At 47.6% G+C, this 27,123-nt stretch overlaps 1 protein-coding gene across 4 annotated transcripts; it reads left to right on the top strand.

The window, feature by feature from the left end:
• The first annotated feature begins 1,870 nt into the window (after positions 1-1,870).
• On the top strand, positions 1,871-25,708 carry uevld (UEV and lactate/malate dehyrogenase domains). Of its 4 annotated transcripts, none has more exons than XM_067993760.1 (12): positions 1,924-1,957; positions 3,965-4,131; positions 4,310-4,413; positions 6,623-6,786; positions 7,469-7,604; positions 11,248-11,366; positions 14,707-14,812; positions 15,445-15,615; positions 16,021-16,194; positions 21,366-21,459; positions 22,095-22,218; positions 23,796-25,708. In XM_067993760.1, the coding sequence occupies exons 4-12, from the start codon at positions 6,649-6,651 to the stop codon at positions 23,958-23,960; spliced, it is 1,227 nt and encodes a 408-aa protein (XP_067849861.1). In that variant the 5' UTR covers positions 1,924-1,957; positions 3,965-4,131; positions 4,310-4,413; positions 6,623-6,648; the 3' UTR covers positions 23,961-25,708. The 4 variants fall into 4 exon arrangements, with proteins under 4 accessions (XP_067849860.1, XP_067849861.1, XP_067849862.1 ...); XM_067993761.1 differs by having other exon boundaries at positions 4,310-4,409; XM_067993762.1 differs by having other exon boundaries at positions 1,943-1,957; positions 3,965-4,030.
• The last annotated feature ends 1,415 nt before the right edge of the window (positions 25,709-27,123 follow it).

Genomic DNA, 27,123 nt, shown 5'->3' on the forward strand with positions numbered 1-27,123 from the left:
TGGGGGGTGCAGAGACAAACGGCGCACACACTGGGGAGAGGGAGAGACACACATATACACACACACACATCCACACACTGGGGAGAGGAAGACACACCCACACACTGGGGGAGAGGGAGAGACACCACACACACTGGGGAGAGGGAGAGACACACACACTGGGAGAGGGAGAGAGACACACACACACTGGGGGAGAGAGGGACAGACGCAGCAGACTGGGGAGAGAGGGACAGAGCAGCAGACTGGGGAGAGAGGGACAGACGCAGACGGCGCACACGGTGGGGGGTGCAGAGACAGACGGCGCACACACTGGGGGAGCAGGGAGAGACACACATACACACACACACATCCACACACTGGGGGAGAGGAAGAGACACACATACACTGGGGGAGAGGGAGAGACACACACACTGGAGAGGAGAGAGACACACACACACTGGGGGAGAGGGAGACACGCACACACTGGGGAGAGAGGGAGACACACCCACACACTGGGGGAGAGGGAGAGACACACACACGGGGAGAGGGAGAGAGACACGCACACACTGGGGAGAGAGGGAGACACACACACACCGACACACTGGGGGAGAGGAGAGACACACACACACTAAGGGAGAGGGAGAGACTTACACACACACGCACACACACACACACACACACACACACACACACTAAGGGAGAGGGAGACACACACACACACACACACACACTAAGGGAGAGACACACACACTAAGGAGAGGGAGAGACACACACACACACACACACACACACACACACACTGGGGGAGAGGAGACACACACACTGGGGGAGAGGAGAGACACACACACTGGGGAGAGAGGGAGAGACACACATACACACACACACACACACACACACACACTGGGGGAGAGGGAGACACACACACACACACACACACACACACACACTGGGGAGACGGGAGACACACACACACACTGGGGGAGAGGAGACACACACACACACACACACACACACACACAGACTGGGGGAGAGGGAGACACACACACACACACACACACACACACTGGGGGAGAGGGAGACACACACACACACACTGGGGGAGAGGGAGACACACACACACACACACACACACACACACTGGGGAGAGGGAGACACACACACACACACACACACACCACTGGGGGAGAGGGAGACACACACACACACACACCACACACACTGGGGGAGAGGGAGACACACACACACACACACACACTGGGGGAGAGGGAGACACACACACACACACACTGGGGGAGAGGGAAGACACACACACACACACACACACACACACACACTGGGGAGAGGGAGACACACACACACACACACTGGGGGAGAGGGAGACACACACACACAACACACACACACACTGGGGGAGAGGGAGACACACACACACACACACACACTGGGGGAGAGGGAGACACACACACACACACACACACACACACACACTCACTGGGGGAGAGGGAGCACACACACACACACACACACACACACACTGAGGAGAGGGAGAAGTCGCATAGGAATGGGGGGTAGAGAGAGACGTGCACACCTGGAAGCGGGGGGGGTGAGAGGGAATCGCACACGGTGGGGGGGAAAGAGACGTGCCACACGGTGGGGGGAAGAGTAGAGAGACACAGCACACACTCTCTGCGGGAGAAGACAGACACTGGGGAAGAGGGTGAGAGACACACACTGGGGAGAGAGAGAGAGACACACATATTGAAGGAGAGGGAGAGATAGATGGAGAGAAATAGATATAGAGATTGAGACACACACATTGTGGGGGGTATGGGGTGATAATATACTGGCTGCATTTGATCTTGTCCAGATTCACATTGAACTTATCTCTTTCAGTATAAATTCCGGGACCTGACCATCGAGGAGCTGAAGAATGTGCACAAAAAATTCCCTGAACTTAAATCATCACTGGACACGTACAGTAAGCCTTTCAAATCAAACACACGAAAGTCTGCCATTTTTATGGCTACCTGTTATCAAACAGATGTACTTCTATAAGGTGGTGATGTACCAGCGAGGTGAATTCACGTCAGCTGTAAGGAGGTGCTGAGGAGAGTATAATTGGAAGGTTACATCAGCAGGGCTGACTTCAGGCAGTAGGTTAGAGAGCAGCACTGGCAGAAGCCTGTGGCTGATCGGTCTGCCACCAGCCATGGAGACAGTGCATCACAATGAGGGCAAGAAAATTGTGTTTTATTTCTCTGGTTCAGTCCCTGATCTGTGCTGAATGAGCTGATCGCTGCTGGTGAGGTGGGTAAGTGATGCTACAGCTGGCCCCAGGCCACTGGGCTAGGGAAGAGAAAAATCAGCTAGGGCTCTTTGCTCCTGATCATTATCCACTGATCCCTGCTGGAAAACGGAGGTGTGTGGATGTCAGGTAAGGAGAGGATTGAACTTGTATTTGCCTTTGATGTTTCCCCACAAAATTGAATAGCCTGCCGACACCTATTGTGCCTAGGCTTACAAATGAAGACTAGCTACTAGGTTGAGCTGGTAGAGTGATGCTTCCCCTGGAATCCCAGCAAGAGTCAGTGCCTCCAGGAGAGGAAGGGAGAAAATTGTGTGTGTGTAAAACTTTATTAAACAAAAGTGTAAAGTAGCCGTGTTTAGCCAATGTGTCAGATTTGAGCAAAGAAGCCCATATAAATGGGATTGGAAGCAGAGACCTCTCTAACACTGGCTGTGAGGCATCCAGTCAGCGTCCAATACAGTTTGCTCAAACACGTACAGAATGCTTTGTATTTCACACATCATACATATCCTACCCCTGTCACGTGAACAAGTAATGTTGTCTTTATGGCAGCCTGGAGTTGGGAGCTTTCAGTGGGGATCTTCCTCTTCTTGCTCCTGAGCGAACCCCTCTGCATGAGGTTGAAGAGCCCTATTGGCTTACGGTGATCTGCTTCATTCACTTGTAAAAGTCTGGCTCTAGTGGAGCAGGACTAAGGTGTCACGCAAGCACTGATCGCTCTCTCTCTTTCAGTGTAGCCATTGTGAGGAGCTCAACACACCTGCCAGAATCACTCTGGCATTACGAGAGACGGTGTAAATTCACCCTGTGTGGTGATGTCTCATGTCTGTCTGTGTGTATGGTGTTGAGACAGTGTAAATCCACCCCATGTAGTGATGTCTCATGTCTGTCTGTGTGTATGGTGTTGAGACAGTGTAAATCCACTAATGGGCAGACTCAGCAAACTCGTCAGATCCCAAAATTGCACTTAGAAACAGGTAGCTACAGACCAGAAGCTCTCAAATTCAATCCTTGCCTTGTGATGTTAACTGATATCAGCCAGAGCAGCAGTTAGAATGAGACAATTGGCTTGACTGCCTAATGATGGCTACACTGAAAGAAACTGAGAGATCAGTGCTTAAGTGACACCTCAGCCCTGCTCCGCCAGGAAAGGAAAAAATATTCAGCCAAGGTTCTCGCTTGTGATCCCAGTGACTCCTGCTGTAAAGTGCGGGTGTGCATGTCAGATGAAGGCAGGATCGTGTCCAAGTGTGAGGCTGTCCATAATGAAATAATCGGCCAGCACTCATTGTCTGGTCACTTGGGCAAGGTACTGTATGGTACCAGTGCCTGCAGAAAACTAGCCCTGCAAGAGTAAGTAAGGAGAGGAGAAGGGAAAGTTGGGCTTAAAAAAATAAAGAACTGGCAGAGGTTGACCCAGACACAGATGGGACTGAAGCGTTGAGAGACAGCCAGACGTGTCAGATACACAACATGTGTTTCTCTTCCAGTTCATGCGTGATTTGCCTGAGTTCAATTTTAGTCACGGCCTCTTTGGATGTCCTGTTTGTGAATAAGCAGTCATGTCTTGTGATGAAAAGCACAAGAGTGGGTCACTCTAAAGTGAATATTTTACACACTGATCCCGTGTGATTCCAGCAGCCGAATGGGACTAAAATACTTCTGTTTAACTTTCAGCTTTCAGCGATGGCTCCCAGAAAGATCTGCTGAATTTAATCGGAACCATTCCTATTAGATACCAAGGTAAGCTCCCCTCCCCACGTCAGAGAGGGGAACTGTTCCTGCTGGATACCAAAGTAAGCCCCACCCTGTCAGAGAGCAGGACTGTCCCTTTAAATGCTAAGGTAAGCCTTATCCCATCAACAGGGGATTATGACTGTTGGAGAATCTGGTATTGTTACTAGACATATGGTGCAATATGCTAAAGGAAAATATGCGCTTCAGACAAATATGCTTTAAGTTGTGCATTACCAATCTTGTGTCGCACTCTTAATTCATCATTTCATATTTCTCCCACCATAGTGACAGATCTGTATCCTCCAGTCTTCTACAGCTCAAAATGCTCTTTTCAAACAAAGCCCAAGTTTGGATGAAAACAATCTGTACCACTGGCTGCTTTTCCGTATGTAAGAGGATATAATATGAAAATTTCACATGGCTATCATTGTTTTATTGAAATCCTAATGTAGTGGCCACTTGGACAAGGTACTGGGGAGAGGAGGGACCGCCGAGCCCATGAACCACATCCAGCAAAAAGCATCTTGTACAGCAACTTCCGGTTTTCCGCGTTTAACTGCGCATGTGCGGTCGCTGGAAGTTGCTGTCCAGTTTGCACATGAATAACGGTGAGCGCTGTCGCCCTCATCGTTATTTTTACTGCAAAATCCGGCCCAGTGTAGAATCAAGCCTGGTGGATCTGATTCGACAGTTATTGCGTGTGGGGGAATAACAGGGCTGGATCTACCCCACACTTTACCTGGTTTATACTGGGGATACCAGTAGTCGTAGAAGGCTAAGAATCAGCTAGCTCCAATCCCTAAAAGCTGGGTGGGCCAAGCAGCCCATTACTGGCCAAATTAGCATGTGATATCTATTGAGCTAGAGAAACAAGACCCACCTGTATGAGAAAGCTAAACCTGTTGCATCATTAGGGAACTGTCAGCATGGCAGTTCAGCGTAAGAATCTGAAGATGGAGCAATATGCAACCCTGCCCAAGTCCACAGGAATTTTGTTTGCATTAATTCACCTTCAGAGTGGCCAATTCCATCAGGATGGCTGTGGTTCACGTGAGGAATGACAGGGACCTGAGACGGCTGTCCAGAGTTGGTGTTTCTTGGTTGAGAATGACATTTGACTTAGCACAAGACAAAGACATTTTGAACCAAACCAGTCCATTAGAATGACCCGAGCCTTGAGTAGAATCCTGATTGCAAAGCCCACTGCAGAATCCATGGTATTCCAGCAGGGAAAAAAAATGACTGGACACATTCCTGTGGCAGGGGTGACAGAACCCTGGTTAGTGTAGCAAGAGTCCCCTGAAAACATCTAAACAGCAGGTTTACATTGCTCATGGATTGGAAGTAGCAAGGAACTTTAGTGGAAAATCTCCCCCCCCCCCCCCCAACTTCTACTGTCTGCAAGGACTAAGGGTACAAAGAAGGGTCTTCTCGATGGTTTCAAACAGGATTGTCGATGAATAGAGAAGCCATACAAAGCTTCTGGTCGGAGGTACCTTCGCCATTTCTCGACCATGGGTTAACCAGTTGAGGGCATTTAGACTAATTGTCAGTGATCTTGAGTATCCCTTCCACACGCTCCCACCACCCAACATTATGTTATTAAATAAGGCAGGCTTTTTCTCTTTTGTACCAATTTTATCCCCTGCTCTCCTGAAGCCCTGACTCCTGCTGGGTACAGTTCCTTGCCAATGCACACTTTCCAATGCCTTGCCCAAGTGACCATTCTTCATTAGAAAGCCTGAATAATAAATGTTGCCAGACTATTTACCATGAGATGCATCGTAGGCAAACCCAGTCCTGTTCTTGATGTCTACACGTGCATTTGTAGCAGACGGAACTGCATAGTGATTGGCACAGGACCCCTGGCTGATTATTCCTTCCCTAACCTGGGGCACTGAGGCCCAACTGCTGCCCCAGTTAAGGTAAGCTACCTCAGCATTGATAGAGGGATGAACCTAGACCCATCTGGTCCACATCAGTCAGTGAGCCATTGTGGGTGCTACAAGCCAGACTGTTGACACTCCAGAATCGTAGAGAAGGTAACCGGGCCAGGAGGGATTTCCCAAATTGAAAGTTTCCATTCCCCACCTTGAGGGCCACAAAATTCACAAAAAGAGTCATTTAAACAGCAAGTGCCCAAATATTCATCTCTGGGGCTTGAATAAAATCTGACCCCTACTTATTACAAAATTCAGAAGACATATGGTTGTGACCAGAATAGGTAGCTAGATACCATGGCCCAGACCAAACTACTTGGATACACCCTTCTTCATATGCTCTTGGTGTAGGAGGATCTATGAATCTTATTTATCTTAGATTGATTTTGTATCTCACTATCAGGTTCCATATCTCCATTCGATGTCGCTATTACAAGATGTCCTATGACTGTAGCTCTTGTCACTACTTGAAATTGGTGTTGGTGTATCCTGTTTAATCCAGTGTTTGGTCTGGTTTCTGTGTCTCAGCTTTGTTTTGACTGTTAGGAAAATCTTTAGGTTAAAAAGTTTTTTTTTGTGTAAACTGTGCAGTTTGTGCAATGAAATACAAATCTATTAAATGAAGTACAGATCTGTTTTTCTTTCCTTGGTTATCCAGGATCTTCCTATAATATTCCCATTCGAATGTGGATTCTTGACTCTCATCCTTTTGGTCCCCCTTTGTGCTTCCTGAGACCAACCTCGAACATGGTTATTCGTGAGGGGAAACACGTGGATGTGCAAGGACGCATTTATTTACCGTACCTGCAGCACTGGAGTCATGTAAGAAACCAGATCCCCACCAGCAGCACGCTGGCTATTACGTCAGAGTGAGCAATAAAACTGGGAAACTTTGGCAGCAGGACCCAGTGACATGGGCGTAGAATGTTAGTCTTCAGATCCGCCAATGCGGGAATGGTGGCACAGACTGTGAAATATCAATCTGCAGGGCCTCGTGACACATGAATGCTTTTGTTCTGCAAGGGAGGTGCTGGTCTGCGGGGAGCAAATGACATTCAGTGTTGATCTGCAGGCTCTGGGCAACACGTACAAACCGCTGATCTACAGGGGGTGTCGGTAGTTGTAGGTATGCCGTCATTCTGAAGCCTTGCCCACAGAGGAGAACCCAGGCTGTGCCTTGGATGGGGTAAGGTGGAGATTGATGCCATGGCTTCACAGTGAGAAAATTCTGAACCTGACTGGTCTGTTCAAGATGTTTCTCAGTAAAGTAGAAAATGAGATGGAGTGTCATGCCAGGCTCTCATTAGCACCATCCTACTACCAGTGACAGACTGGAAGGTACATGGCAGGAGACAGACTGGGCCTGGCCACCAGTGGCCGAGGCAGCTGTCTGCTCTTCCTGCTGCACACAATATGTGATGTGACCTGAAGAAGAGTCAAAAGGAAGGGGAAATAACCATTTTTCTTGAAAACTGCACTAATTTAATTTTTTTTTACTCTTTAGCCAAAGACAGATATCATTGGTTTGATAAATGAAATGATCACAAAGTTTGAGGAAGCTCCGCCCTTGTACTCGAGGCCCTCTGCCGATGGACCATCCCTGGTGGAGCTCAGCGCCTACATGGCTGATATTTCTTCAGGTTTGTGAATTCTTTTGACTTTTACTCAGATGTGAAAACATATAGGACCAGAAGACACCATTGTGCGCCATCTGCCCAGTCGCAAAAGTCTTTTATAACCCTCGGTCATTTCTTTCACAAAAAAATCTATCCAGCTCCCTCTTGAATTTGTTGGCACTGCCTGGCTCCACTGTCTCCCTGGGCAGTCTGTTGCACACACTCACCGCCCTCTGTGTGAAGTAGTTAAATCTAAACCAGCTGGTCACCGCCTTTCTTCTGAGCTTGAGTCCATGTCCCCCGATTAGTGTTTGTAGTTATGGTAAGCAATTTATTAGCGTTCAGTTTATGTACATCTCTTAGAATCTTAAAAACTTCAATAAGGTCTCATGAGCTTTCACTTCTCCAGTGTAAACATTCCCTGCTCCTTATTCTCTGCTCATAACTCAGGTACTCAATCCCTGCGATCATTTTAGTTACACACCTCTGTACCATCTCTAATGTCTGTGTGTCCCCACTGTAGTATGATGACCAGAATTGTACACTGTACTCCTGCGGTTGATTTAGTGTTTTACACCAGCCCCCTGGGACTTGGTATTGTGTCCACCTGGCCATACATCCTAAGATCTCATCTGCCTGCTAATGGTTTCAAAAGAATATCCACTAGTACCCCTGGACCTAAAGATAGGACTAACAGGAAATGAAGGACAGCTAAAAACTCAAAACCATTAACTACTAAAACCAGGTAGGATAGTTGGTTATCACTCTGTCCTTTCATGACTGGGCCCTGGATTTGAACAGGCCAACCTACTTACCAACATTCAGCAGGAACCTTACACAGGATATTACAATCTTCTGCCTAAAAATTGTGATCTCTTTGGTTTATGGACCGTAGTCCGTCTGTACTGAGAAGCCCACACCATTTATCTTCTTCTCACATAGATTTAAGAGAGGGCTTTCACCACCACAAGAATGCTGTGATAGCCCTGACTCCACGGCTGTCTTTGGCAGACGTAGACTAATCAGGTGTGATGATCATAGGAGCATAGGAATTGCTAGACAAGAAAAGACCAAGGTCCATCTAGTTCACTTTCTACCATCCTAGTTAGTCGCAAGACACAATGATGGAGGTTTTGACTAATCATAGCAATCAATCTCTATTAATTAGTCCCAGAAATGACACGAGGAAAACTCCAGAGGTGGAGAGCTTTGGAAACCACAGGTCCAAAGTCACCTTTTTCCTCCCATGCGTTGCTGCACTTACCACTTACTTTATCAATAAATTAATCAGAAGTAAAGTAGGAGGATAAACAATACCTACAAAGCCTGCAAGAGAAAGCTGGAAGGGTCCCTGGATGAATATGAGCATGTAGACACATTTAAGAATGTGTTCAGAAAGAGAGATATGGAAAACATAGCAAAACAGCAGTAAGAATTTCTTTGGCTTCTTCCTGTTAGAATACTAAATCAGAGAGGAAGTGAGAACTCTAAAAGATGCTAACTGGGCTGAAAATGAGGATGAGCATAAGCTAATTAATTTGCTAAATCATTACTTCCCCCAAATATCCACTAGGGAGGATATGAGCCATATGCCCTCCCTAAACTGTGATAATCTAATAGAATTAACTACTTTGACATCAATTGGATGGAAGTCCTAGACAGACTAAAAGGGTCCAAAACAAATCCCCAGGAATGGATGGCATTTATCCCCAAGTACCTAGGGAGACGGGGAATGAGATTTGTGAGGTGCTAACAGTGATTACCAGGGACTTGATGAACACTGGGGAGGTCCCAGTATGTGGGAAACAGGCTCATGTTCCATTTTCAAAATAGGTGATAAAACAGACCCAGGCAGCTACAGACCCATTAGTCTTGTATCAATACTGGGTAAAATAGTGAATTCGATCATCAGGAGTAAACTTGAGGATTATCTGTATCGTAACCTAGTAAACGGCATTCAACATGGATTCAGAAGGGAAAATCCTGCCTGACCAACGTCCTCAATTTTAAGTGGACTGTGAAAAGCCCTACAACGTGGTGTACCTTGATGCATAGAAAGAATTTGACAAAGTAAAGGACAAATGGCTATTATTAAAGCTTAAAGCTGTGGGGATTCAGGGTAAAAACTGGGAATGGATAAGAAATTGTCTGATGGGCAAGAAGCAGCAAGTAATTGTTAGAGTTGGATTGGGGGCAAGTGCTATGTGGGGTACCCCAGGGATCAGTGTTGGGACCCCGACTGTTCCTAAATTGTATTAATGATTTGGATTCAGAAGCAAAATGGAAATTGGTCTGATTTGCAGATGATATCAAACTAGGAGGGGCTTCAAAATGATTAAGATAAAATATGTAAGTGGGAAGATGAAATTTAACCCAAACTAGTGTAAATAAAGTACTGCACAGAGGAAGAAAAATGGTTGATGTGAGTACTCAGTGAATGGTGTTGAAATAACAGGATGAACTGAAAGAGATCTAGGGAGCTTAGAAGACTCAACATGTCCAGTCACTGCAGAGCAGCAATTAACGAAACCAATAGAATGCTGAACTACATAACCAGAACTGTACAAGTCAGAGCAAGTCTTGCTCAAACTACATAATGCTCTATTTGGACCACACCTTGAGCATTTCTCATCACCAAGACATATAAGCCCTGGAGGAGGTCCAAGAGAAGAACTGAGACTGATCCCTAGCAGCAGATGATTGGGAAAAGAGGAAAAACTGAAGAAACCTCCATGGCTTGAATGCCACTGGTAAGGAAGTTGAGAGTTAGAGAGACTACTAGTGCGAGAGCTAGGTAGTAGTTTATTCCAGGAGTGGAGGAAAAGGGTAGAAGTATTAGAAATGGGTAAGGAGCTGTGAATGGTGAAGGAGACGAGGAACTAGTCAGAAAAGGCCCTGTAAGTAATCCTGACGTAGGAGGTGGGATGGTGAGATCAAGGGGATGGCCATGGAGTGTTTGGGAGAGTTTGTGTTTAATATGAGCTTGTTTGAGGATGGGGATCGGAGAAGTCAGAAGCAAGAGGGCAGGGTAATTTAAATGTCAGTTGAAGTCACCAAGGATAAGGAATCACTCAGTACAGAGGCTAAGTGAGGGCAACGAGGAAGTCACCAGAGAGCTTAGCAACTGGAAACGATAAAGACCTTTGAAAGAGTGTGAGATGGTTGAACATGGAGAAGGTTCTGCAACAAGAGAAAGGTGCTGGAGGAGTAAGCAGACAGACTGAGGTGGGGCATAGACATTACCACCTCTATCACAGGGAAGGATAAGTGCAGCTTCAACTCTAATGCCTCCCGTAGTTGAATATTCCACTGACGCAGTTAGTAATTTTGCACGGCAAGGCTCTTGGCCACAGTATGGTGGTGGAGGTAGTTCTGATTTACCGATGCACCCTCACCACCAGCAAGGCTCCAGGCCGGGCACTTTGCCTCACAAAATTACCCCAAACAGTCCATCCTGATGGGTGAAGAATGGCCACTTGGGTAAGGAACCAGAGGGCTCCTGATACTTGTGAAACTTTACCCTAGCAGGAGTCAGCACCTTCAGGAGAGAAGGGGAGAAAACGTGGAAAGGAGAAAAAGAAAGAAAGTGTTAGATTGTCTTTTTAACAAGCAGTATTTCATGTATGCGAGTGAGACTGTGTGACGAGATTCTAATCTTCTCGTACAGGTCTCTCTGACATCAGCCTTCAGCCAAAAACGCAAGCTGGTGACCGACACTTTGGCAAAGTTACGGTGCTTGGTGATGGTGATTTGGGAATGGCATGTGCCATGAGCATCTTAGCAAAGGTAAACCAGTTAAAATAATATATCCATGTCCAGATGTAGTCCATCCAAGACTGGATTACTGCTATCCTATCTGAGGAGGCTATTCTAATATCAGTAAACATTTACTGTCTGATAGATGATTCTTCTCACCCCTCCAGCCTCTAAGCTTCCTGCATCACAGCCTTTTTCATCTCTCTTTTATTAATCATAATATATGGTCATTGTTCTCTGAACTTTCTTCTCTTGTTCCTCTTAAGCTTAATATGTGCATATAGTTTCAACAATCAAGAAGCTCGTCACCATCCAGGACAAAGCAGTCCAATTGATCGACACCCCCTCCACCAGCTTAAATATCCACCCCCTCCACCGACTACCATGGCTGCAGTGTGTACCATCCACAGGATGCACTACAGCAACTCGCCAAGGCTTTTTCGGTAGCACCTCCCAAACCAAGCCCTCCACCACCCAGAAGGACAAGGGGAGCAGGTGCATCAGAACACCCCCACCACCTCTGGAACTCTGCTTTCCTCATTATTCCCTTTTTGCTACAATCTTTAGGTGTTTAAAACACAATTTTGGTGTCAGCTAATCGTCACTTCCTGGTTTAGATCATCTCTTATCCCTCTCATCCTCAGTGGTGTCCTGCACAATTGCTCTCGGCTCTTCATCGCAATTTGTCAGATTTAAACAGCAGAGCAAGGAGGGGTGACCCTGTTCTTTTAAAATCGGAGGAATAACGGTCCATTAACAACACTTCTTAAAGGGTGGCCCTCGATGTATACAGATTAGTAACATCATCAATAAACTGGTCTGAAAGCAGTGGTTAAAGTGGAGTTTGTTGAGGGATATTCACCCTTGGTCTTGTGTAATCTTTGATTCCCACCCACCCCCCCCCCCCCTCACCGTGTCCTTTCACACTGCCAACTTAGGCAATTTGCTCTTAGTTTTCATTCTGTAAAGGTAGGGACGAGTTCAGTGACGTTTTTTAATTGAGAATTCATTCCGTCTTTTAAAGGCAAGGGGAGACTGTGAGTAATTTTCTGTGCTGACTGTACTTGGCTTATTTATTATTTCTCAATGTATTTTGAGTGGACATCACAATCACAGCAGCTGGATCCAAGGATCTGAGGACAGCCACGTTATATGGACGTTCTGCCAATAGATGGGCACAAAGCTGAATTTATACCATTACTGTCAACATTTAATTGTGTCCCTGTGTCAGTAATGCTGATGAACATTACCTATTTAGGCATTGATAACGTACTAGTTTAACTAACCAGTGTCATGTCTGAAGTTTGATGCATCCACCTTCACCCTCACTGTTAACTAAAGTCATTATCAGCTCTGGGATCAACTCAGCGACGGGAGATAGTAAAAAGCACGAAAACTAATAAAATACAGAAAAATAAAAGCTGAGTGGGGAGGAGGCATTTAGGGCCCAGTCCGTCAACAGTACAAACCAACCTTAAAGGGCTAGTTCTGTGTTTTGTAATTCAGTCCATCTATTCTGTATTCTTTGGGTAAGTGTTGCTAGTTTTGCAGAACCTTGCTTTGATGCAATGAAACAAATGATAATTGCCACAATTCTATATCATTAAAAATAAAACCCATTGTATTTGATCTTGAACAATACGGTTTGACTTACTGACAGACAGACAGACGTGTGTGATTTGTCCCAAATATCTATCACGCTTCACAGTGAAGAATTTGTAAATCTGCAAGTCCAGTTTTGAGAACATAGGATTGCCAGCACTAAATCTGATAATAAACTCTTACAATTAGATTTAGTCAAAATTGGAAAAAAGATAATCATATTCCTGCCTGTTGTCACAGTTCTAAAATTTTCCATATTTATTAAATTCTTGTCATGTACGTTGTTAATATTTTCTGCCAACAGTGCAGTTTACCCTGACCTTATCTTTCGGAGAGTCGGGGGTGGGGGTGGGGGAGTCCCCAGGATTGTGTCAACATTTGTAGGTCGTTCCAAAAAGTCCGTCAATACTTGCAGGGCATCCCTTATGTGGAAAGTTTTGAAAACCTCTGAACTAGAATGAAAATGTTCTCAGGACAAGGCCGCAGGCAGCAAGCAGGACCAGGCAGTGGGTAATAAGAGTGAGTGAGACCAGGAGGAGTGAGACCATGGTCAATCCATGGGCAGCAATAGGGAGACAAGTCCTTGGCCAACAAGTATGACCAAGACCAGGCCACACGATCAGGCTCCGAGCAGCAATAGAGAAAGGGACTTGTCTAAAGGGAGGTATTAATGCTGTGAGGTACCAGATGAGGTTTGCCGAATGTCTGTTGTTCCCATATACTGGTGATTTTGGAACTGTCCAAACTGGCATCAATTTGAAAAACCCAGCTGACGGAGCTGGTGAAATATTGGTCAAATGACATCCCTAAAAGATTCTTGGTAAATATGTTATGGTAATTATAAAGCGGTGAAATGTACAAAGGCCTTTGAAACATAGTTACGTAGAATTTTACAGCACAGACTCAGGCCATTCAGTGGTGTTTATGCTCCACACGAGCCTCCTCCCACCTTACTTCATCTCACCCTATCAACATATCCTTCTATTCCATTCTCCCTCATTTACTTATCCAGCTTCCCCTTAAATGCATCAATGCTAGTCGCCTCAACTATTCCATGTAGTAGCAAGTTCCACATTTTCATCGTTGTCTGAGTAAAGAAGTTTCTCCTGAATTCCTTATTGGATTTATTGATGACTATCTTGTATTTATGGCTCCTAGTTTTGGACTCCCCCACAAGTGGAAACATCGTCTCTACATCTACCCTATCAAACCCCTTCATAATCTTGAAATCTCGCTGAATTGCTGGTGCTGGGTGACTAGGCTGAAATAATGACATCGTAACTTTGGTGCCGAAAGTTTAATCAGTTTATAATGGATTAAATAATACCTCTTGCCCCCTGATGGGTTAGTGGGTAGATGCACCGTCTGGCATAGTATTGAGCCATAAAAATGGAGACGATCCCAGGTTCAGTCCCTGACCTGTGCTGAGCTAGTTGATCTCAGCTGAGGCACTAATTGAGGTATTGCAATTGGCCTGAGCTCTTCTGGTCCAGGGAGCAGAATATGAATCAGTCGGGTTCCCACTCCCGATCACTATCTAGTGACTCTTAATGGAAAGGTGTGAGAATGCCAGCTGAAGGCTGCATCAGGCTCGGCTGAGACGCCACAGTCGAATGGCCGGCTGAAACTCACTGTCTAGACTTGAACATGAAGAACGGATGAGGTACTGGAGGGCTACCAATACCAGTGGGTGTATCCAGTGAGAGCAAGCAAGAATAGGGGAGAAAATTGGAAAAATAAAATCATGCAGATTTTTGTTTATTTCTAGGATGTCGTAGAAAAATTAGCATTTATTCCGGTATCAGAAAATCCCATGAAAGGTGGGACGCTGGACATGGAGATCTTCAGTCTACCCAGAGTTGAAATCAGCAAAGGTTTGTGTCGTCTAATTAGGAAATCCAGCACAAAAATTACAATTTTTTTTTTATCATACACACAATTTGCAAAAAAAAACGGTCGTGTATTCTCCTCAAACAAGGGTTAACAAGATGAGATTTTTCTTTACTTCAAAGGGGTTTAGTTGGCTTTTAAAATACAAGCTCTCTGAGCAGGCCACATCAGTGATCTTAGGACAACCAGTGCTTGTACAGGAACTCAAACAATGACCTAACCCAGCCTTCGGCCACAAAACTACTCGGCAGTGGAAACTGCGGATAATCAAAGGGAATTTTCTTTATTTTTGAGGGCTGGCGCACATCATAAAATGTCAAAAAATAAGTGTGCGTGGGCAGTTAAGAGAGCACAGATGAGGTCTGGGTGGAATTAACTTGCAACGTTAGTCCGATCTTTGTTTCTCATTGTTGGTGTCTCAGTGGCGATGGTGATACTGTGTTCAGGGTCTGTTCCAGCAACATGGTTTACAGCGAAGATACACCTGGGCGTCGGGTTCTGAAGCAGGGAATCGCTCCCCATTATTTCTGGGCCCTACGTTTTTCAAACCCTTGGATAGAGGGGGATTGTTGGGACTGTCCTCTGAACTGCCAGCCTTTCTTTTCTCTTTCCCCAGATTTCTCCGATTCGGCGGGTTCCAGCGTGGTGATAGTCACCGCTAACACCTGGGGCGGAGAGGAGTCCTACCTGAAAGCAATACAAAGCAATGTGGATCTGTTCAGGACAATCGTTTCCAACACGGTGCGATACAGTCCCAACTGTGTGCTCATCATTGCCTCCCAGCCAGGTACACAGCCATCAGTGTACCATAGTCAATTTACTGCGAGGTGGGACGAGGATTGATTAGACAGTAGGAAGGCACTTTATGGTAGGTACTGGTTGCAGGGTGTACCAGTTACATAGGACACCTTATGGAGTGGGGATGCTGGTCACAAGTATCTTAGTAGAAAGGTGTTACCAGTTATACCGGGTCTTGTGGAAGGTCTAGGATAAAGGGTGGGGGTTTAAAGGATGTTTTTGGGTTCCAGGGAGTGGTGGTCACGTGGGAGACATTACAGGATTGGGGTACAGGTCACAGGTACTTTATAAGAAGGACCATTTTACATATGATGGGCATGTTACTGGTTACATGGGGTGAGTTGCATTATCACCCCCTGCCTCAGTGTTTGATGTTTGTCATCTGGTTTGTTAGTTGATGTGATGACGTACGTGGGCTGGAAGCTCAGTGGGTTTCCTTCGCACCGTGTGGTTGGGACTGGCTGTAACCTGGACACTCAACGCTTCCAGTTCATCCTGGGGAAATCCTTAAAAACATCACCAGCTGGAAAGGAGGCCTGGATCATTGGAGAGCATGGAGATAATGAAGGTAGGTGTTCTATGGGTCACAGCATCCTTACTGTACCTGTTGATCCCTCATATCAAGACAATGTAAAGTGCTACTTTACCGTCTTTGTGCCTCATCGCTTTGCCCTCTCTCTGTGCCCATCGCTGTCGTCGCTTTGCGCTCTCTCTGTGCCCATCGCTGTCGTCGCTTTGCGCTCTCGCTGTGCCCATCACTGTCGTCGCTTTGCGCTCTCGCTGTGCCCATCGCTGTCGTCGCTTTGTCCTCTCTCTGTGCCCATCGCCGTCATCGCTTTGCGCTCTCTCTGTGCCCATCGCTGTCGTCGCTTTGCGCTCTCGCTGTGCCCATCGCTGTCGTCGCTTTGCGCTCTCGCTGTGCCCAGCACTGTCGTCGCTTTGCGCTCTCGCTGTGCCCATCGCTGTCGTCGCTTTGCGCTCTCGCTGTGCCCATCGCTGTCGTCGCTTTGTCCTCTCTCTGTGCCCATCGCCGTCATCGCTTTGCGCTCTCGCTGTGCCCATCACTGTCGTCGCTTTGCGCTCTCTCTGTGCCCATCACTGTCGTCGCTTTGCGCTCTCTCTGTGCCCATCACTGTCGTCGCTTTGCGCTCTCTCTGTGCCCATCACTGTCGTCGCTTTGCCCTCTCTCTGTGCCCATCACTGTCGTCGCTTTGCGCTCTCTCTGTGCCCATCACTGTCGTCGCTTTGCCCTCTCTCTGTGCCCATCGCCGTCGTCGCTTTGCGCTCTCTCTGTGCCCATCGCTGTCGTCGCTTTGCGCTCTCGCTGTGCCCATCGCTGTCGTCGCTTTGTCCTCTCTCTGTGCCCATCGCCGTCATCGCTTTGCCCTCTCTCTGTGCCCATCGCCGTCGTCGCTTCGCCCTCTCTCTGTGCCCATCGCCGTCGTCGCTTTGCCCTCTCTCTGTGCCCATCGCCGTCGTCGCTTTGCCCTCTCTCTGTGCCCATCGCCGTCGTCGCTTTGCCCTCTCTCTGTGCCCATCGCCGTCGTCGCTTTGCCCTCTCTCTGTGCCCATCGCCGTCGTCGCTTTGCCCTCTCTCTGTGCCCATCGCCGTCGTCGCTTTGCGCTCTCTCTGTGCCCATCACTGTCGTCGCTTTGCCCTCTCTCTGTGCCCATCACTGTCGTCGCTTTGCGCTCTCTCTGTGCCCATCACTGTCGTCGCTTTGCGCTCTCTCTGTGCCCATCACTGTCGTCGCTTTGCCCTCTCTCTGTGCCCATCGCCGTCGTCGCTTTGCGCTCTCTCTGTGCCCATCACTGTCGTCGCTTTGCCCTCTCTCTGTGCCCATCGCCGTCGTCGCTTTGCGCTCTCTCTGTGCCCATCGCTGTCGTCGCTTTGCGCTCTCGCTGTGCCCATCGCTGTCGTCGCTTTGTCCTCTCTCTGTGCCCATCGCCGTCATCGCTTTGCCCTCTCTCTGTGCCCATCGCCGTCGTCGCTTTGCGCTCTCTCTGTGCCCATCACTGTCGTCGCTTTGCCCTCTCTCTGTGCCCATCACTGTCGTCGCTTTGCGCTCTCTCTGTGCCCATCACTGTCGTCGCTTTGCGCTCTCTCTGTGCCCATCACTGTCGTCGCTTTGCCCTCTCTCTGTGCCCATCGCCGTCGTCGCTTTGCGCTCTCTCTGTGCCCATCGCCGTCGTCGCTTTGCCCTCTCTCTGTGCCCATCGCCGTCGTCGCTTTGCCCTCTCTCTGTGCCCATCGCCGTCGTCGCTTTGCCCTCTCTCTGTGCCCATCGCCGTCGTCGCTTTGCCCTCTCTCTGTGCCCATCGCCGTCGTCGCTTTGCCCTCTCTCTGTGCCCATCGCCGTCGTCGCTTTGCCCTCTCTCTGTGCCCATCGCCGTCGTCGCTTTGCCCTCTCTCTGTGCCCATCGCCGTCGTTGCTTTGCCCTCTCTCTGTGCCCATCGCCGTCGTCGCTTTGCCCTCTCTCTGTGCCCATCGCCGTCGTCGCTTTGCCCTCTCTCTGTGCCCATCGCCGTCGTCGCTTTGCCCTCTCTCTGTGCCCATCGCCGTCGTCGCTTTGCCCTCTCTCTGTGCCCATCGCCGTCGTCGCTTTGCCCTCTCTCTGTGCCCATCGCCGTCGTCGCTTTGCCCTCTCTCTGTGCCCATCGCCGTCGTCGCTTTGCCCTCTCTGTGCCCATCGCCGTCGCCGCTTTGCCCTCTCTCTGTGCCCATCGCCGTCGCCGCTTTGCCCTCTCTCTGTGCCCATCGCCGTAGTCGCTTTGCCCTCTCTCTGTGCCCATCGCCGTCGTCGCTTTGCCCTCTCTCTGTGCCCATCGCCGTCGTCGCTTTGCCCTCTCTCTGTGCCCATCGCCGTCACCGCTTTGCCCTCTCTCTGTGCCCATCGCCGTCACCCGCTTTGCCCTCTCTCTGTGCCCATCGCCGTCGTCGCTTTGCCCTCTCTCTGTGCCCATCGCCGTCGTCGCTTTGCCCTCTCTCTGTGCCCATCGCCGTCGTCGCTTTGCCCTCTCTCTGTGCCCATCGCCGTCGTCGCTTTGCCCTCTCTCTGTGCCCATCGCCGTCGTCGCTTTGCCCTCTCTCTGTGCCCATCGCCGTCGTCGCTTTGCCCTCTCTGCCCATCGCCGTCGTCGCTTTGCCCTCTCTGCCCATCGCCGTCGTCGCTTTGCCCTCTCTGCCCATCGCCGTCGTCGCTTTGCCCTCTCTGCCCATCGCCGTCGTCGCTTTGCCCTCTCTGCCCATCGCCGTCGTCGCTTTGCCCTCTCTGCCCATCGCCGTCGTCGCTTTGCCCTCTCTGCCCATCGCCGTCGTCGCTTTGCCCTCTCTGCCCATCGCCGTCGTCGCTTTGCCCTCTCTCTGTGCCCATCGCCGTCGTCGCTTTGCCCTCTCTCTGTGCCCATCGCCGTCGTCGCTTTGCCCTCTCTCTGTGCCCATCGCCGTCGTCGCTTTGCGCTCTCTCTGTGCCCATCGCCGTCGTCGCTTTGCGCTCTCTCTGTGCCCATCGCCGTCGTCGCTTTGCGCTCTCTCTGTGCCCATCGCTGTCGTCGCTTGGCCCTCTCTCTGTGCCCAATCCCTCCTGTCGCTTGGCCCTCTCTACACTCTGTCACTGCTGCAATCTTGCTTTCTTTGTAATAAATGCATTGACCTGCATTTAACAAAAGAACGGGTATGTTCTGATCCACGGACCTGATGAATTGTTTCCTTCAATTGTAGGATCCAAACAGTAAGGTCCAGTCATATAGCTGATACTTTAAATGGTGCGGGTGAACATAATGCCCAACAGTGTGTAATGTTGTTGGTGAGGGTGGGCTCAAGCTGCTAATTGCCTTGTCTAGAATGTCTGAGAAAGACTGTGCCCAGTACTTGATGGACAGCCCACGTACTCTTGTATAATATCAAAAGCAAAATATTGGGGATGCTGGAAATCTGAACTAAAAACAGAAAATGCTGGAAATACTCAGCAAGTCAGGCAGCATCTGTGGAGAAAGAAACAGAGTTAACGTTTCAGGTCAATGACCTTTCATCAGAACTGGAAGAAGTTGAAGATTAAACAGTTTTTAAGTAAGTACAGAAACTGGGGAAGTGGGAGGAAAGAAAAGAACAAAAGGGAAAGTCTGTGATAGGGTGGAGGACAAATGGTGGAGGATGATAAAAAGGATGATGGTGCAAGGCAAGGAGGGTGGTAATGGGACAAGTAAAGAAACAAAAGATGGGTCTAGAGGGGCTGTAAATGGCAACAGCAGAACCATTACCAGATCCCGTTGTCCGAAAAAATGGGAGCAGTGGTTATGATCTGAAGTTATTGAAATCAGTGTTGAGTCCGGAAGGTTGTAAAGTGCCTAATCAAAAGATATGGTGCTGTTCCTCGAGCTTCTGTTGAGTTTCATTGGAACAGTGTAAGAGGCCGAGGTGGGAGTGGGCCGGAGAATTAAAATGGCAAGCGGCAGGTCAAGGTCACGCTTGCGGACTGAGCGGAGGTGTTCAACAAAGCGATCACCCAACCTGCATTTGGTCTCCCCATCGTGAGCAGCGAATACAGTATACTAAATTGAGAGAAGTACAAGTAAATCAGTGTTTCACCTGGAAGGAGTGTTTGGGGCCTGGACGGTGGGAAAGGAGGAGGTGAAAGGGCAGGTGTTGCATCTCCGTGAAGGTGCTGTGGGGAGGAGAGCAGGTGTTGGGGGTGATGGAAGAGTGGACCAGGGTGTCGCGGAGGGAGTGGTCTCTTCAGAATGCGGATTGGGGAGGGGAGAAGGTGATGTGTTTGGTGGTGGCATCGTGCTGGAGGTAGCGGAAATGGAGCCGGAAGATACGTTGAATGTGGAGGCTAGCGGGGTGGAAGGTGAGGACAAGGGGGACCCTATCATAGTTCTGGGAGGGAGGGGAAGGGGTGAGGGCAGAAGTGCAGGAAATGGGACGGACACTGTCGAGGGCCCTGTCAACTACAGTGGAGGGGAATCCTCAGTTGAGGAAAAAGGAAGACACATCGGAAACACTGATGTGAAAGGAGGAATCGTCAGAACAGAGGCGATGAAGAAACTGGGAGAAGGGAATAGAGTCCTTACAGGAAGCGGGGTGAGAGGAAGTATAATCAAGGTAGCTGTGGGAGTCGGTGGGCGTACTGTTATGTGACTGTTAGAGGGTTGCCTTTTAGGTAACTGTAGTTGTGCCTGTTGGAAAGCTGTGTACTGTGGGGATTGGGCTGTTCCCTTGGTTTAGACATTGTCCTTTCTCCTTTGGGATCTGGATTCAAATCCTACCCAGACTTGTGGGACGAAGTCTGCTCTCCCAGCTTTGTCTATAAATGTCTTAAGCAGAATTGCAGATGTTCTTAACAGCAGGCTTGCCAATCACGGGAAATGTTTCCACAAAGCTTCACCCAGTTGTGTTTCCCAGTGAACTGCAAAAGTTACAGCTTTGCTCAGAAGCTCCCTTTATAAGAGTTTAGTTCCAGATGCTGACTCCTCCTCCTCCTCCTCTGAGTCAAGTGCATAGAATCATGGATGTCTTGGACCAGCCATGTGGGAAATGTAAAGGGATAGAACTTTTATTTTTCTGCCTACTGGGGTATGTGCTGTATATTTTCATTCAATAAATAGTGAGGTTTTTTTCTGTATTGGGATATTTGATTTGACATCATGAGGCAAAATAATAAGAATATTTGACATTAGGGCCCAGTAGTGATCAATAATCCTCGGCACAGCTTCTGATCTATTTTTTTGTTTCTCAGTGGCTGTGTGGAGGGGCTCGGAGATGGACGTCATGCAAAATAACAACCCAGACATAATCACAGACCATGACAAGCACAAGCAGCTGGCTCACAGGTAGGAAGCTTTGTGGTAATTCTAGCAATTACAGTAAAATATTTCAGCTTCTCCTGGGATTCCCGCTCTCCAAAGGAGCACAGTTCCACAGGCGCTCGTCGTCCTTTGGTACCTTGACCAAGTGATCATTCTCCATTTGTGAGACTAGATATTGAGAGTTGCAGTGGAGACATCACAGCTGATCCTGATCCTGAACTTACAGGACTTCCACATACAAGCACTTACAGTGGGGGTCACCGGATAGTGATCAGGAGTGGGAAGCTTGGTAACTTTACCCCTTCCTGTCCCTTTGAAAGAATGAAAGACTTGTATTCACGACCTCAGGAAGTCCCAAAATGCTTTACAACCAAAGAAGTACTTTTGAAGTGCAGTCACTGTTGCAGTGTAGGGAACGGAGGCTGACCGTGGTGTCTGGACTGCAGTCTTGGTTGAATTCAGCCGGCTCAGCACAAAGCAGATATTAAACCTTGGACTTCCTGGTTTGTATGGCTCAATTTCACCAACTGAAACTTCCTGCTGGGATTTAATTCAGTCCAGTCTCAAAAATATCCTTTCAACAGATTGGCAAATGTCTTGTCAAAAATTATTTTTCCGTGGTTACGCATTCAGATCCATTTTTGTTTTGCGTTCATCAGGGCTTTTAAAGGGGTAAAGGAGAAAGGCCGGAGGTCGTGGTCTGTTGGGCTGTCGGTGGCCGATCTAACGGAGAGTATCCTGAGAAATCTGGGCCGATCGCATTCCGTCTCCACGCTGGTGAAGGTGAGTGGAACCCAATCAGTTTCCAGGCCCACAGCTGAATGACGAAGTGTCTGGAAGAACGCAGCATTTCCACAGTCACAAAGGTGATTAGAGGAGGGTGGCTCTGACTGGCTGCCATGGCCTATGTGCACGCCCGGGTGGTCCTGGAGAGGGGACCATGCGTCGTTTATCGGTAACTGCGTAATCGATCGTGAGAATGAGATAGCAGTTGAGTTTTATTTTACGCCACTTTTAGTTCGATTGAACCATTTCTATGAGTGTTTTAGTCGTGGTGCCCTCCTCGGATTGAGGGGGCTGATGGTGCTGATCCCTATCTCGGTGACACTGGGTTCCTAGTACCATCCTTTCTGGACCAATTAAAATAGTCCTGAAGGACCATGTATGGGCATGGTTCCACTGGCTCCAGCAGCTCGCTGGTATCTCACTCAAGTGCCTATTCTTCACGTATGAGCCTAGTGAGAGTCAGCGAGCTATTCTACCGTGGAGGGCATCACAGTGTAGCCCAATCTTATTCTCACCCAACATCTTACATGTGCACTTTCCAGCAGCAGTCAAGGGACTAGCAGCACCAACCCTGCTTGATTGTAATGTTTAGAAATGTGAAGTATTACATACTGGGTGAAAAAATGCTCAGCACAAGTATAAACAGGTGGGATATGGTCCTGAAGGAATGGTGACTCACTGCCTTCAATAGGTAGACAATGTGCAGAAGCAGTTAAAACAAATACAATGTGGGGATACATGATGAGAACAGTGGAATTCAAGTCTAAGGAGGAGGTACTGAGGCTTCATATTGCTCATCAGACTTTGAGCAACTTTGATCAACACACTTCAAAAGGGACATAGAAATATCGGAAAGGGTATAGGGAAGAACAGCAAGAATGATCCCAAGTATAAAGGGAACGAGCTGTCAGGAAAGATTAGAACACTTCAAGCTCTGTAGTCCATAAGAGTTGGTGATTAAGGAGGATTGCACCGAGGTACATAAAGTATTAGATGATATGGATAAGGTCAACCCAGAATATTAGCTCAAAGCAAGTCAGACTTGTGGGACCAAAGGACAGAAACAGAAATTAGTGAAAAGTGAACTTAAATCCATTATTAGGAAGAACTTCTTTACTCAGAGTGGTGTATGTTTGGAATGATGCACCATGCAAGGTAGTAGAGTCAAAGACATCTAAGGACTTTCAAAATGCAGTCAGATGCAGGGCTGGGTGAGATGGAGTACGAGGGGAATGAGCATCAATTGGGTGAATGGCCTTCTCTTATTCTTCGCTGTTCTTGTGTTCAATGTTAGTGAGTTTATCCTGCAGTGTAAACAGGCCAATGGCACAACAGGAAACGGACTGTATTCTGGTTCTGCAATTGGAGTTGTCTGAAACACGTAACTGTACCAGACTGGTGAACAGTTTCAGGCCGGCTTGGCTGTAAGGTCTGGGAGTCCTGAAGGACAGGGTGCGTGAGTGTAGGAGGAGAAGGTAGAAGCGAGACTCAGTGTCATTGCTTAGCCTTTCCCTGCTCAGGGACTGGCGTCGTTCACTCTGTGAGCACTAACCCAAGTTGTATTCTCCCCACAGGGCTGGTATGGAATCAGCAGCGAGGTGTTCCTCAGCCTGCCGTGTACGCTGACCGCTGCTGGAGTGGTGAATGTAACCGCACTGAAGCTGTCGGAGGACGAGGAAGCAAAGCTGCAGAACAGTGCAGCAACCCTCCAAAACTTTCTCCAGCAGCTAAAGATTTAAGCCTGCTGTTCGGAACAAGTGTAAGAATGATTGATGGCGAAGCTGAGGAATCTGCATCGACTTCCTGTGTTCAGCAATGCCCTGGTCGTGGCCAGAAAGCATACACCATGTGACTGGCAGCCGTATAGCCTTGATATACCTGCAGCCATGTGCTCTCTATATAACCACCGCTATGTGTCCTCTATTTATCTCAACATAAGGTTGTTAGCTTTGCTCAGTTGGTAGCACTTTCTGTTCAAGTGCACGTTGAAAGGTCCTGTAGAACTATTAGAGAAGGCAGTTCTGCCAGTGCCCTGGGCAACATTCCTCCCTTAAACACTACTAAAGGACACGGATTAACTGGTAAATTCAACTCATTGCTCTTTGTGGGATCTACTGACATACAAAATGGCTGCCGCATTTGCATACGTATCAGTTACTAAATTTCAAGGTAAATTGCTGCTTTCAGCTGTTTCTAAGAGATATGATGAAGGTGATGTGTAAATGCAGGTCTTTTCTCTTACCCCACAGCCATGTGCCCTGTAGATACCCTCCAGCAACGTGCCGCTGCGAGCCATATTTGCCCTGTGTGTACTTGCCCACCCCAACAGCGAGTGTGTAATGCATCGAGCTGATGGCACTGCGTACAGACACACATGGTCTGGGCAATCAGTAGCATGGGCGCAGGCCTGGGATCCACTGCCCCCTGCTCCCGGGCAGGACTTATAGGAAGGGATGGAAAACCGGCTAAAACCAGTCAGGAAGTAAGACTTTTGTACGAGTTGCTGCAGAAGTGTTGTTGCAGTAAAGATAGCCATACTGTTGCTGTAGTCTGCAGTCTCAGCAGCAGATTTTAATACATTGCTGCCTTTTTAGGTCTTCCAGAACTATGCACCATTCCCCCATGCTGGAGGCCAAAATAGATATCCCCTGCACTTGTAAACACTGTTTTTCCCCTTCTACCAGTTATTCCTACATAGCGACTGAATACCAGGAAGTATGTGGTGCTGTTCGGGAGGAGGAGGCTTTGCTGCACTCTATCTCTGCTGCCTCTTCCAGCCCTACATCCTAGTTCTCGTTCTCCGTTCTTTCTACTCGGTTGTACTGTACGTTCCCCCCCACCTCTCTGTTGCACGATCCAGGACAGAGCCTCCAGCCATAAACCCCTTGTTACATCTCTTCTCCCACATTCAGTAGGCTGCTCAAAACCTACTTCTTCGACTACGGTTTCAATTACTTCCCCTAATACTTCTCCCAACTTCTGCTTGGTGTCTGATTCTCCTTTGGAAAGTGCCTTGGGATATTTGGTACTATATTATTGCAATTTGTTGTAGAATGATTTTAAATCCATAAAGCAATAATAGAATTGAGGAGCCGTGACCAGATTGGATAGTGCCACTCATGTATATGTTTTGTCTCCGATCCAGGCCCAGCAAATTCTGGCTGTGCTGTCGGTGCAACCTATTAAACTGTCCCAAAATAGGTTTGGATAATTTTGTAAATCAATCTTTCAGCATGGGGAGATAGATAGTTCATTGCTGCCTACTGTCTAAGCTGCCATGGATAGAATGCCACCAGATCTCAAACTGAAAGCCTTTTCACAGCTAGCTCAAAAACAGGACTCATCTTAATACTTCAAAAGTAGAAAGTGACTGCTTATTTTAATGTCAAATATAAAAGAAGTATTAGGTTGCATATTGTGTCTATCTCATAAAAATAATGTAATTTATTGCATTTGAAAGTAAAATACTAAACATCATAGCACAGTGCCACTTTGACTTCAAGGTGCTTGATTTCAGTATTCCCCATGCTCTCACCCTAAGCAGTCTTATCCAGCAGTATATTCCAGCATTCACCGTCAGCTCAGCAAATTCTGGATTACTGTTTAAACTCCTGTTCTCCCTGCTCCACCAGTGGGAGCCAGTCGCTCAGTTATTGTGCTCCTGCTTCTTAAAACGCTCTTTCAAAACCATTTTGCTTTGCTACTTCTCTCCGTTCTCCAAAAGTCTCTGAAAAGATCATCTGAGCTTTCAGTCCCCAAATTCTCACATCTCCAGCTCTGCACTCTGCACTCTCCCCTCCCCCGGTACGATTCTCTGAGATGTGGTTCAGCACGAGGGTAATTATAGGGAAGCAAATAATTTTGTCTGTTCAGTAATGGGACGATGGGCAAGGGGAGGGTGGGTGATGTTGACAGACAGGAAACAGAAGATTAGGGTAAATGGTGGTTGTTTGAGTTGGAGAGAGTGAGGAAAGATGGAGTAGAATGGGCCTATATTCTCGAGTTTAGAAGAATGAGAGGTGATCTCATTGAAACGTCTAAAATTCTTAGAGGGCTTGACAGGGTAGATGTGGAGAGGCTGGAGAGTCTAGAACTAGGGGGCATAGACTCAGGATAAGAAGGGAGCGATTTAAGACTGAGATGAGGAGCAATTTCTTCACTCAGAGGGTGGTGAATCATTGGAATTCTCTACCCCAAAGGGCTGTGGATGCTCAGTCGTTGAGTATATTTAAGACTGAGAGATTTTTGGACTCTAGGGGAATCAAGGGATGTGGGGACAGCGGGAAAGTGGAGTTGAGGTCGAAGATCAGCCATGATCTTATTGGATGGTGGAGCAGGCTCGAGGACCTTATGGCCTACTCCTGTTCCTATTTCTTATGTTCATATGTAGAAGGGTTGGAAGTGGTGAAACCCGAAGGTCAGTGCTGGCTCCAATTGTCTGTGGTATTTATTGATGATATGGACTTGGCTTTACGGAGCACAATCTTGACATTTGCTGGATGTAGAGGATTTGTCAAATAGCAAGAAGGACTATAAAAGACTTCAGGAGGATGCAGAAAAATTAGACGCATTGGGTAGATGCAATTTAATGTGTAAAGATGTGAGGGAACGTATTTTGGGAGGAAAAATAAGAAATATACTCCCAATGGGAAGATGCTGAGAGTTGTGGATTTATAAATGGGGTCATAGTGTACATGAGTGAGGATGGAATGATAAATCTGTACTAAATTTGGTTAGGTCACTGTAAACTATGTACAATTTTGGGTGCACCCTTATAGAAAAGATATTAGGGTCATTAACAGCATACAATGTAGATTTGCTAAGGATAGAAAACAATAGTTATGAGGAAAAGGTTGAGATACTGGGAATATTCAAGAGTTTTTCAAAATTGTGAAGGGTTTT

Source organism: Heptranchias perlo, chromosome 12 (assembly GCF_035084215.1).
Source record: "Heptranchias perlo isolate sHepPer1 chromosome 12, sHepPer1.hap1, whole genome shotgun sequence".
NCBI lineage: Eukaryota > Metazoa > Chordata > Chondrichthyes > Hexanchiformes > Hexanchidae > Heptranchias > Heptranchias perlo.

Bases quoted from the DNA above. Each gene is read 5' to 3' on its own strand.
- uevld (XM_067993759.1), top strand. From the start codon at position 1,910: ATGTGCACAAAAAATTCCCTGAACTTAAATCATCACTGGACAC. The intron at 1,953-3,964 runs GTACAGTAAGCC...TTTAACTTTCAG, and splicing joins CTTAAATCATCACTGGACAC to CTTTCAGCGATGGCTCCCAG. The intron at 16,195-21,365 runs GTAGGTGTTCTA...TTTGTTTCTCAG, and splicing joins AGAGCATGGAGATAATGAAG to TGGCTGTGTGGAGGGGCTCG.